The sequence below is a fragment of the Mastigoproctus giganteus genome, chromosome 14 (genome assembly GCF_048544385.1).
Source record: "Mastigoproctus giganteus isolate SK-2022 chromosome 14, ASM4854438v1, whole genome shotgun sequence".
NCBI classification, from domain to species: domain Eukaryota; kingdom Metazoa; phylum Arthropoda; class Arachnida; order Uropygi; family Thelyphonidae; genus Mastigoproctus; species Mastigoproctus giganteus.
The window spans coordinates 63,567,356-63,581,096 of NC_143588.1; the positions used below are offsets into that span (position 1 = coordinate 63,567,356).

The window sequence follows — 13,741 nt, forward strand, 5'->3', positions numbered from 1 at the left end:
TGTCTATTTTTAGCTTTTTTAAATCAATAAAAGTTTTTACTTGTATTTAATATTTACTTGTTATTGTTATTTCTTTATCTTTTTTACATTTTATACCTTTGTTATTTTCTATTTTGACATGGTGACCTAAGTAATTAGGTCAGTGAAACAAAAATTTTTATATATCACCTGGTTGTGGCACATTATAGCCTTAGTTGCTAATGCGCCAATAAAACCCAAGAACCAACCAACCAATCCTTTTGCTTTAGATGTTTAAGCATATCATAGTGTATGTTGTCTGGTCCAACTGCACTTGCTTTTGTTTTTGATAATGCTTCATGTTATTCATACAATATAATTGGTTGATTCAATCTTTTTGGTATAAAAATTCTATTTTTTTTTTTTTTTGGCGATTTTCTCCTTTTAGGTCAAATTCTGCAGTGTATGATTGTTTTGACAATACATTGGCAAATATTTCTCCTAATATATTAGCTGTCTCTGAGGGTTAGTATTAGTAATGGCCACATGGTGCAAGGAAGCCTATGGCTTATGCTGCACCTGCCAAAAATAAAAAATAAAATAACAAAAAATACATAAAATAATAAGAAAAACAAATTAATAAAAATTAATAAGAGAAAAGGAAATGGACAACCCATGCATTTCCCTCCTCCCTTAGGTAATTATCCAGCTGACCTTTGAATTTCCCCAGACTGTCTGTGCCTCTACCCCAAATAGGTAACTTTTTCCAGTAATTTATAACTCACTGGCTAAACAATTCAGTCTAAACAACTCCCCCCCCCTAACTTGAAATTATGGCCCCTAGTTCTAGAATCATTTATAACCATGAAAGTCTCAATCAAGTCTCCTCTAAGGTGCCTAGTTCCCAAGCTCTGCAACTCACATATTCGAAGTCTTTCCTCATATGGACGCCCTTTTGCCGATCTCACCAGGCGAGTTACCCGTCTTTGGACCCTTTCAAGAAGAACAATGTCTTTCTTTAGGTGTGGTCTCCATACTTGAACACAGTTCAGTGATACTTTCTCCATTCCAATATAATACTAAGGATGGTTGGTTTTTGTATTTCCTATTCATTTTGCTTATTTTGTTCCATATTGTCTGTGTTTGTTGCACTTTTGCAACAAACACTATTTATTGAGGAAGTAAACTGGATCCAGGAACTTTTTCTGGCTTGTTTCTGGGTATACCTAGCTAACACTTGTGCTTGTTTATATTTTAGGAGATTATCCATTGCAGGAAATCTTCGGAACTTATTCCAAGCTTTATTTTGTTGTCTTTTTGTTCTCATGCAGTCTTCATTCCACCAGAATTTTGGGTGTAGTGGAAAACAAGTTGAAGTTCTGGATATTGTTTGTTTAGCTGCCTGTATTAAAGTATTTCAGACGTGTTGCAGAGCATCATCAACAGATTTTTATTAAATGGTTTGTGGACTAAATATTGCCAGTTCTCTAAATTTTTCCCAGTTGCCTTTTCCTATTTTCCAGCATCTGCTGGGATGGCAGGGAGGATTTCTGGTCAGTGTGGTAATTACTGGGTAGTGCTTGCCACTTTAATTCTGGTAAAAGTGAAGGGGTGCTGCTGAGGTTGTATGAGTAGGAAAGAGAAAATAAGTATGTTTACCGTTGTTGAGTAGAGAAAGGTTATGGTGATCTATTATTCTTTCTATTTGTTCTTGTCTGCTGATGTCAGTATTTCCCCACAGATAGCTATGCCCATGCAGATCTCCCATTATACAGAAAGGTGAGATGGGGAAACCCCTGGTGCCATCAGACAATTAACACATTGTACAGAAAGGTGGTGGGAGTTGGGAGACTAGTTGGTCTATCTCCTCAAATGGTATATCTGATCCTGGTGGAAGGTACACTGGTTACCCAAAATCTTAGTGTTATTCTTACAGCTATCACTTCTAGATTGCTGTTTACAGGAACGTGTTCAGTTGAGATGTGGTTATGGACCAAGATGGCTACTCCTCCATGTGTTGGCCCCTTCTCCTATTCTGTGTTTCCTATACATTGTATAACTTTTCATTGAAAGAGTATCTTGATCCTTAAGGTATGTCTCTTGAAGACAAAAGCATATTGGCATATGCTGTGTTATTAAGTACCGGGCATCATAATAATTGGCTCGTAGTCCTCTGCAATTCCACTGGATGAACTTATCCATTATTTGGTTTTCCTAGGGCTTTCGGGTTGCTTCCAAAACGAAGCATTCTTATATTTTGTCTTTTATTATTTTTTTTTTTTTTCAGGGTAAAATGGCAGCCATGTTTTAAAGCAGCAAAATGAAAGTCTTAAAATTAGGGAATAGCAACTCCAAAACAACTTATACACTTGGCAGGGTTGAATTAAAATCAGTAAAGGAAGAAAGATTTGGGAGCCCACACTGCATTAGAAATTAAATTTCATTGATAGCATACATATTTTATATCGAAACATACACAAAAGGATTGTTTACCACTAGTATATGCCTTTTAAACATTAGCTTTCCTAAGATTTTTTTTGTCTGTGGATTTCTTGTTCAGGTTTTTTATTAATCATCAACTGATTTTGATAGCTTTAAGAAAGAAACTGCTGACTGTCGCAGACTAGGCTGTTAGGAGCATTTCCATATATTCACCAGACATAAGATTACTATGAGCAATTATTAAAATGCCAAGCATGACTTGTAATAATTTGTTATATTTCCTTGTGCACTTGTCAGTACCCCAATCAAGGACCACCGTACATTAGTTCTTTCTTCTTCCTTAATAGCATCTGATATGTTCTCACACTGAAACTGACAGAACTGATGCTGCAAAACATCTATTTCTTTATCTTCAGTAGAGGCTTGGCCTCTATTTATCTCCATTTATCTTTTTATGATATCAAGTACTGAAAAGTACTTGTCCACAATGCACTGCCAATCAATGAAATTTGTACTAGATAGTCAGTCACATGCAGCAATAAAGTACTTCCTCACTGAACAAAAGAACGGACTCTTCTCTTGTTTTAGATTCTCTATGACTTTGGCAGTAAATGCTATGATTAAGTCAGAATCATCCTTATGACTTTGTCTAGTTTGGTAATCTGCTTCTAAAATGGGAGATTTATAAATTTGCATATAACATTCTTCAACATATCTAAGAGTAATGACCTCAGTACATGGGTGTGAGGTATGTCGAAGTGCTACATTCGTATTTTCAAACATTGGCATAACATTTAAAAGAAACAAACAAACTGCTTTGTTCAAGCTGTTTAGGATTGCTTTCACCAAAATGTTTGCAGTTCAGAGTTCTCTTTCTTGAGTTCATCAGTTTGTTTTTCAAAACTGTTTAATCATGAGCTGGATCTGAATATGAGTCAGTACCATCCACTAGTGGTTGCTTGTACTTTTCAATTCAGTAACTGTAAAGTGCTCATATATGGCTTTTCTCACTACTTCTAACCTTTTCTATAAATCGACTTGACAAAAGTTACCACTGTTCTAACAGCGTGGTTACACATTTCGCCAAGCACAGCCAATTTGTACAAACATGCTTCAAAATCTTTTTTCATTTCAGCGGCATGCATCGTTTGAAATCATTTAAATATCTTTTATTTCATCACTTCTCACTATATCAGTAATTTCCAGCTGGCGTGATCAGCACTTTAGAAAACCACTGGTTACAAAACACTATTCACACTAATGAAAATTGGTCTTTATATGTGCTGTGTGTGCCATGTTTTTCCCTCAAAGGGTGCTAGATAGTAAATGATAGTAACCCATGGCCATGAAGGGCTTTGCATTGCCATTCTATTTGAATGGTTTTCAATAAAGATATTTTGTGTGTGTCTCTCTCTCTCTGAATGTCTATGAACTGTGTACCCAATTTTACAGGAAGACAGCTCCCTTTTCAGCACACAAATATGACCAAGTGCTCATAATAGGCTGTTCTTAATACCCTTGCTACCCCAGTTTTTAGGCCTACCATAACATTATCAACCCCAAGTGCCAGTAGTTTCTTAAAGGAAACTCAGGTGCTTTGATGTTGTTCAGAAGATGTCCAATGTAGTATCCTGTGGAACTACCTTTCAATGCTGTTTGAGAGCAACCTGATTTCAATTTTTGATTTTTTCTTACAAAGGGTCACCATAATAGCATATAGCTTTGAATCACTTTGCTTACTGCCATCTGCAGCAATCAAAAATGACCCATTTTTCAGAGCTATCACTACCTCTTCTTTTTGTCACTACATCTACCTACCTACTATCACATCTCTTGTTTTTGTTGTTCCACAACATTTTTTTGCTATTTTGCTGTCAGTAAACATTTCTGAACAACATGCCTGCATGATCAGCACAACTCAGAGGAAGATTATTATCTATAATAAAAGATGCAAATAAAACATTTGGCACATATGACATCATTGTCACTATAAAATGCTACATCAATTTACCACATGGTCTTTATGCTTATTTGTTGGCAAATGTCTAATTACATGTTTCCTACTGCTTGAAATTGAAAAATAAGATTTACACACTGTACAAAAGCTAAATTGTGTTATCTTTCTTAGATTTTACAATATGTGGAAAACCTTGCATATATGTATCTTACTGAAAGATGCAGTTAATTTGCATACAGAACACTTTTATTTTTACAAATATTGTTGAACTGGAATTTATTTGCATTATATGAAATACAGAGTCATCAAGGAAACAAGTTTGAATGCCTATATTTTATGATGTACAGTAATGGGCTGGCATTGGTGTGTTTCGTATTGTGAAACATGTAAGATGGAGTTTTGTACAGATTAGTGACGCACCCTAGCAGAAAAATTCTTTAAGCAAGATGTACCATGCTACTGAACAGCATATTTTTTGTATGAAAAGGTTTTTATCAAACTGGCAGTTTTGTTATGATGCAATGTAGCTTAAAATGAGATTTGATTGGAGAAAACATCTAGAGAGAATTCAGAGAGATGCAATTCTTCATTTCCCAAAGGAATATTTTGATGATAAGGTTATCTCTAATTGATATCTTGGACGATATGGGATCAGATGGTCTTAGCCAATGTACTCACTGGATTTGAATCCCTATGAAGAACAGGATGCAGAGATCATATGCTGAATATGTTTTTGCCTGAATAATAAACTCTCATGTCTTACATATTTAATGACACCAACCCCACCAAAGTCAATGTAATACATCAATAAATATATGCATTCAAAATTATTGCATCTTTTCTTTATAACCCTGTACAATGATAATACTTACTACATATATAAAAATCGTGAATATTTCAATAACTAGTATGAAATACTAGTTATTGAAATATACGTCAGTGATGCCCATCAGTTGTAGCAGCTAATATGAACAATGCAGGAAGTAAGCCATGACTAACTGTTGCAAAAGCTATACCAAAATAATGTATTAGAAGACGAAATGCACAAGGCATAATTTCTTATGGGTTTAGGTAATTAACTATATCATATCGGTGTAGATACACCATAGTTTACCCATAAATTTGAACTAAGTATGTACTGTAAAAGGCATGATTTTAATGTATCTCATATTGTGGGTGCCTTTGCAACTGTGATGGCATGTTGCATTCATTACCAGGATACCTAACCACTCACTGATGATGAAGCCAACTAGCTTGGCTTCATCATCAGTTTCGAAGGTGGTGGTATTCACTGAAAATAAATAACAGTAGTCTTCTCTACTAGAGAAGCATTATTTATTTGAAGTAGTGCAATACCAGCTATCTCGTGAAGGCACCCACAATATGAGATACAATTAAAACGATGCCTTTACACTACATACGTAGTTCAAATTTATGGGTAAACTATGGTATATCTACACCGATATATAGTTAATTGTCTAAACCCGTAAGAAATTATGCCTTGTGCATTTCGTCTTCTAATACATTATTATTTATACACCATTTGGCATCTCTCATATTGTGGAAATAACTTTGCAACTGTGATGGCATGTTGTATTACCAGGATACCTGCCTACTCACTGATGACAAAGCCAACTAGCTTCGAAACGATTGTCTGGGTGGTGGTATCCACTGAGAATAAATAACAGTTGTCTTCTCTACTAGAGAAGCATTATTTATTTGAAGTAGTGCAATACCAGCTATCTTATTGTGAAGACACCCACAATATGAGATACAATTAAAATGATGCCTTTTACCAGTACTGCATATGTAGTTCAAATTTATGGTGTATATACACCGATAAAATATAGTTAATACCAAAATAATATATCTGAGCATACTTCAAGATAAACTCTGAATAGCAAATATAATAAGATGTGATAACTACAGAATATAGCTAAAAAAAAAATAAATAAATAATAAAATAAATTTTTTGTCATGTTCACAGTGAAAAGTACCAATTGGTATTTTATTGCATCACTATTTACCCAACATTTTGATAACGATTCATATCTATTGAATTATTTGTTGGGAAATTCACAAATTACATAATGCAGAAGCCACATAAATGGCCATAACAGCTTCTTTTCCCTTTAAAGATAACGTTACCTGAATTTGAATATTTTATGTAATGATGGGGTTAAGTGATTCAATGGTTAAAGCTACTGGTAAAGTTTTTTTTTTTTTTTTTTTCGGGAGGGGGTGGTTTAGATTAAATGTAGCTAAAGTTTTTCATTTCTTGAAAAATACCACTGCATTTTATTTTTAATATATTTTCTTCCATATTTCTACCTTTTAAATACTGCTTTGTTTTTTATTATTCATTAACTCCACTAGCTAATTTATTTAAGACAAAGAAAGAAAAAAAAGATCAATAATTCAGCTGGATTAATTAGCATTAGCAAAGGCACATGATGCAAGAAAGCAAGCTTATATAGCATTGCCAAAAAAAAAAAAAAACCCTTATTTCACCCATCCACTTGCTCCAAATGTTTGTCAAGTTCTGCCTTGAATCTATTTAAGCTATCAACTTCTACAACAGATGGAAGTTTGCTCCAGCAATCAACTAACCCGCTGGCTAAAGGCAAACTTCTGCACATCTATCCTACAACCATCTTTCCTCAGTTAGTTATTTGGTTTTTAGGAGCATTAGCAACTAAGGCCATATTGCTCCGGGATATGCGGTGGTCATTCCCTGACCTTTCCGTATCCTCCATATTTGGTGGTGACGGGCTCGAACCCCGGTCTAATCAAGAAGCATGTGCTACGCATTGCTGCTCCTTCCCACCTGGCTACGGAGGCATCCATCATCATCTTTCCTCAATTTGAATTTATGCCCTCTCAGGTGATTATTCCGAGCAAGAGGAAGAATCCCATCCGCATTGAGCATGCTCAAACCATTCAAGGCTTTATACACTTCAATCAGATCACCTCGCAGGTGCCTAGTCTCCAGACACTGTAATTTGCAAAACTTGAGTCTTTCTTCATAAGAGCAACCCTTCCATTCACTAATCTTGTTGCCCTTCAATGAACAGCAACCATATTTTTTGGTTAATATTTATCATCTATTAACTCATTAATTTGAATTTATCAACATAAATTGAAATTGAGGAAAGACAGTTATAGAATAGATGTGTGGAAATTTGCCTTTAGCTAGCAGGTGGTTAATTGCTGGAACAAACTTCCACCTGTTATTGTGGAAGTTGATAGCTTAAATAAATTCAAGGAGGAACTGGACAAACTTTTAAAAGGAATGGAATGGTTGTGTAAATTTTTTTTAAATTTATTTATTTATTTTAATTATTATTATTTTTTTTTTGGCTGATGCTACATAAGCTCATACAGTTACTTTCTTGCATCACATGCTACTATTACTATCTTGGTCACAGCAGTAGATGTTTAGAAAATAAACAAGAGTAGGCATAAAACCAGTTCATGTTTATCTTTTGTGTTTACTTATTTTATTCATATTTAGCTAATCTAAGTAACAGTATAAGACATACAAACACTTACCTCCCAAATATAGCAGATGATAAAATTTGCTAATGATATTGCATAGAGTATTAAATGGTATTCCAGATATGGTGCCATTTTGAACTGAAAATATTAATTTATAAATTTTTAATAACTTCATTCAGCTGTGTTATACTTTTTATTTCAAATACTGATACTACTCTATTAGATTAGTTTATAAGTTTAGGAAATTCTTAATATGATCTGTAAATAACTGGACTGACCCATTATTTAAATATGCTAATTCTATTTGAGCAGAAACTGAATAATTTATGAAACAATTTTTTTATTGTATTAAAAAATATATATATATAAATTTTCATTTATATTCTGTTCAAGCAGAGGCCTGAGGAGTTTTCTATTTCAGTGTAACCATCATTTTACTGAAGTTGCTAAATAAGTGTAACAGTTAATGACAAACCATGCATTTTTCATGGCAATATACAGACTCGGTCTTGTAGTGCACATATCAATATCTGCAATGTATACATCTATATACATTGACTCTGGACTAGAGCCAGCCCAAACATTATTCAGCAACAAACAAGCTTATGAACTGTATAGGAATATTTGGTTTCAGATATAAGAGGTGCAGTTGTATCCCTAATATCTGAAATGGTCCCAGACTGAATCATTTCAGATGATAGAAAATCTTGTATAAGAGTGCCACTCTAACATAAGTATTCTGAGACATAACATAAGTGACTCTGTAATCACTTAGCACAAATGATTAATTTGCAACAATAAATTATTTTTAATAGTGTGTGTATTGTGTCTTTTTAACTTAACACTTATCAGTTATAACTTTCAAGCCAGTAATGATTACTAACATACTTTTTATGTATGAAGAGGTAAATATAAAAATGACAAAAAAAGTTAAAAGAATTTGAGTTCAGATTTTTTTATGAACTGTCCACACTGCCTTGGATAGTTTATTTTGTATTTATTTATTTTTGCTATTTAATGATTCAGATTTCAGATATAAAGAGGTTTGACTATGGTTAATGATAGAAAAATATTAACAGGATGCCTTGGGAATATATAAGAATTATCTCAAAAGTAATACCTGTGAATTTTTTTTTTTTTTTTAAGAAGTCTAGACTGATATTGAAAGGGATGGTTATATTCAAACTTTTCCTAATAGAGTACTTAAAAATTGCAGACAACATTAAAGTGCATACCTAAATAATGATGTGCTCTTGAATTCTTTCTACAGAAGATGCTAAGCCAACAGAGGTATATGGTCACTTAAAAATGCTTTTTGTTATGTAAGTGTTGATATAAGTATAGTGTTAATTACAATGCAGCTCTGGTGGTTTCCCCCAACTCTGCGATACAGTGAGACATTGAGGGGGGAGGCGGCCATCTGAAGAGGTGATATGGATCTAAATGCTTATCCTCATATAGGACAATAACAACATTTCAACAGCTGTATGCAAAAAATAGGGGGGAAGGAAGAAGAGAGAAACAAAAAAAAAAGAGCTGATTTAAAATTATCAATGAATTGTCACAACAAGTTGCGTGCTCACATTGGCAATGGTAAGTGTTTTACAAAACATTGCTCACAACTTTGCTACTCAAAACTGTGCATATGTGTATGGGATATTAACTCCCATTCACAAAAAAAGGTTATCTGTGCCTATCTTACACTATATTACATCAATGGAAAGGATACATTATAATGACAAGCAATCAAATGTTTTGAAACAGAAAAAGGCATCTGGCATTACAAAGAAAACAATTCAACATCCAACGGTATGCTAAAAGGTCACATTCTGTAATTTGTGGCAGTCATGGAATCATTATAGTTGATTTTTTTTTGAAAAGGAGAACCACTATGAATACTGAATGCAGTGTAAAAATGTTAAATAAACTGCAAGCTCACATTCGCAGAATTCAGTCAGGTATAAAGGCACTGTTTCCTAGCATTAAATAAAAAATTTAATAAAGCTGAAGAAATTATCCTGATGGAATTGGACTGTATGGCTACACCTTACAATAGCCTGGACCTAGCACTGTGCAAGCAGAACATGTTATCATTGTCAAATAGTTCTCCATGAAGACTGCTGTAAAGAAGTGAATGGTGGGGACAAAAAGAAACAAATAATAGTTTCTACCATGCAGAAATAAGTACCCTTGTTCATTACTAGCCAAAGCGCATTAATGAGATTGTGATTATGTATTAAAATGTAGAAAATGAGTCCAAGTTTGTCTATACAAAGTGAAAATACAAAACTTTGTTTAAAGAAATTGGAGGTATTAGTTTTGGGGCAACATTCACATTTTATAAGGACTCGCAAATTTACATAGTCTGTAAGAGGTTCAAAAAGTTCCAGAACTGTATTTGTTAAAAATACCTGAATGTGAAATAAGAAAAACTATTTTGTTACCTTGAACTTCTAGAATTTTTCTTAATTGGTGCTTTGGTTACATGCACACAAAGGTTTATTTTTATTTCATATGGTAATTTCATATCACTGTGTGTCTATTTTCAGAACATCACATTTTGAATGAAGATATATAAAGGTTGGTTATAGTTTACTTTCAGCTAGAGAGTGACCAATTGTTGTGGACAAACTTCCATCTGGGTTGTGGAAGTGGGTAATCTAAACAAATTTAAGGAAGAATTAGATTATTAGAGGAATGGACAGACGACGTGGGTAGTGACCTTTTTTTTTTTTTTTTTTTTAAATTTTTTTTTTTTGCTGATGTATAAGCTTTTTTCCCTACTAATTCCAATAATTACATATAATCATTTCTGCTCACCACGTGCAGTTTAAAGATGACATGTATGGGCCTTCTTTAGTGTTTCCAATAAGGATAGGTTCCACAGGGTGACTTGCTTATTTCTTTATGATATTTGGGTGCATAAATGCTTTTAAATATTAATTTTGTGTTATTTTGAGTCTATTATCCAGCATCAGAGTAAAAATATTGTCAAAAATTATTCCAGAATTTAAAAAAAAAAATTTTTTTTTTAAATATAAAAACTAAACTTGTTACTTTAATATATACAATAACTTCTTAATTTACATGAGGTTTACATTCCAGAATGTCTCGCACAAATTAAATTCACACGTAATGTAAATAATTGCCAAAAAATGCGATAATAGGCCTATGAGAGTAACTCTCGTTCACATCTAGCTAAGCTACCCCTAGAGTACATACCATTCATTTTCTTTAGTTGGAAGATTGAGCACTCTAAAGAAAATGATGAGCAACCAAAGAGATTCATTCATCTTTATTGATTTACTTATTTATTTTATTATTTCTTTTTTGTACAGTAAGAAAAAGTATGTTCACTATAACCTACATATACAGTATAACACAAACAACAATTGAGAGAGAGATTGGGGTAGAGGGTGGCCTTAGACAGATTGAGAGGGATCATCATGGTCAATTCCATTCCCTCAGATTTGGACCAGATAGGTGGGGTGGGGGCATTATGCTAATGCAGGAGGTGGAGGGGTTCACTTGCCTACTCCCTTGAGTGCTTGAAAAAGGAATCCAGAGTTAGTTGCTTTGCACATTTCCTCCTCATGCAATAACTCATAGTAACAATAGTAGCAACCAAGTTCTAGTGTAACTTTACATTGCACTTTAGAGCTTCGTTCAAGATTAGGGTTTTCATTGGCTAACAGATCCAAGGTCATCCACCCTTTTGAGTACCAGTACACGGATATGTATGACTTGTAACCTTTAAGGGCACGAAGGTTATGATAGTGATAAATGCACACAGGTTTCAATTTTTATGACCCTCCACGTTAGCACCAAACAGAAATGTTAGCCGATCTGTTGCAGTTTTAAAGCCAGGCGAATCTTTTCAGCACATATAACTGAAACCTGTGTGCAACTACCTCCATAACAGCAGATGAAAGGAAGTTAGTTCCAACAATCAGTCACACTCTGTCTGAAAGCAATTTTTACATGTCTATCCTACAACTATCATTTTTCAATTTATGTCCACTTATGTGTACTGTCTGAACAATAGTCAGGATTCCAATTTTAGGTATTTTTTTTCCAATATAAACCTATTTTGTCAAGGTTGAATATCTTTAGGTATGTACTCTCCATCTTCTATGATCACTTTCAGTTTTGCAGGGAATGGATCTGTAGCATTTTTATCGACTGATGCAGCTTTTCCACGTTTTCACATTATGAAAACCATAAGCTTAGCTTAATTTTCAGCACTCACCTCATAGTAATCTGCTTAGCTGGTGGAGAGTTTTACCACATACATAGTGGTTATAGGATTTTAATAACTTACAGGGATTATGGGTTTATGGGTTTAAAACTAAGTTATGGGCTATAAAAAAAATTTTTAAGAAAGGAAAGTGCACCTTCCATTCTATGGTTGCCTAATTAAATTAAATTAAATGAAGAAAAATAGAAGCTAATAGTTGCGCACGAGCGACTTTCGAGATTACTCGTCTTCAGTTAGCTATAGTGGGGGGGGAGAGAGAGAGAGAGCGCGCGCTTGTGTTATATACGGGTTGGGTTCCCGAAATGCATTTCAGTGATTTTGATCACAACCCACTCATCGATTCAGCCATCACAGTAGTTAAATTAAATTCTAGCTACAAAATCCTTGAAAACGAAACCCTCGTTATCGAATGGTTTAAGCGCCATACATCACTCAACGTGTTAAACAAAAAGATTCCCGCCAATTTCTCCCCCATTTGGAATTTAGCATGTATTAAGTTTCCACGTGCACTGAAATGCATTTCGGGAACCCAACCCGTATATAACACAAGCGCGCTCTCTTCCCCCCCCCCCACTACAGCTAACTGAAGACGAGTAATCTCGAAAGTCGCTCGTGCGCGACTATTAGCTTCTATTTTTCTTCATTTAATTTAATTTAATTAGGCAACCATAGAATGGAAGGTGCACTTTCCTTTCTTAAAAATTTTTTTTATAGCCCATAACTTAGTTTTAAACCCATAATCCCTGTAAGTTATTAAAATCCTATAACCACTATGTATGTGGTAAAACTCTCTACCAGCTAAGCGGATTACTATGAGGTGAGTGCTGAAAATTAAGCTAAGCTATACATACGATCTAGTTATTACATTACAGCACATAAGGACTCCTAAAAAAATCAAGAGAAAACCATACCTTTGACAAAAATTTGCAAACCATCTTGAACTTGCTGAAAAATGCTTAACTTCCCCATCCTCACGTTCTTTTAAATCATCATAATGTGAGCTTTCTCTTGCACTTGTGCCAGGCTAATGTTAACTTGTTTTTTTATTTTGGTCACTCAATTCATGTAGCAAGCATTTTTTTCCATGCTTTACATCAAACCTGACTAAGCATACAGCAACTTTTGTGCAGGTAAGGGCACACCACTCTTAATACTTTCTTTGATTTTATCAGCACTATCTTGAATAGTACATAATGTACTCTCACTCAGACTTAGAGCATGTTTAATGCATGCCATACTCTCATCTCATTCATAGCACTTAAGCACTATAGATATCCTTGAATGCTTACCATCACTTCCACTAAACCTATGAGGAGGCTTACTAGCCATAAGAGTAATAATAAAAACAAAATAAATAAACATGAGCAAAAAAAAAAAAAAAAAAAAAAAAAAATGTATACACTTCCAATAATGACCAATCTACAGCAAAACAAAATAAGAAAAAGGGAGGCTATCGTGCTGGCCTCTCATTATTTTAAATTTGTGTAATTTAAGAAGACACTACGTTTGGAAATAAAATTTTATGAAATAACATCATCACATATATTCATATGTGACTTAATTCAATTTCATCAGTTTTGATTTCTGACTACAAGGATAGAAAATTGCAAACTTCCTTCGGATTTTCA

General features: G+C 34.0%; 1 protein-coding gene across 2 annotated transcripts in view; it reads right to left on the reverse strand.

The window, feature by feature from the left end:
• The window catches only part of LOC150075172 (polyamine-transporting ATPase 13A3-like), a 409,674-nt gene that overhangs the window by 7,956 nt on the left and 387,977 nt on the right, over window positions 1–13,741 (reverse strand). For both annotated transcript variants that reach the window (XM_090388296.1, XM_090388295.1), the window contains one exon: window positions 7,910–7,993. In XM_090388296.1, coding sequence (XP_090244422.1) covers window positions 7,910–7,993 — 84 coding nt within the window. The remainder of the gene's footprint in view (window positions 1–7,909; window positions 7,994–13,741) is intronic.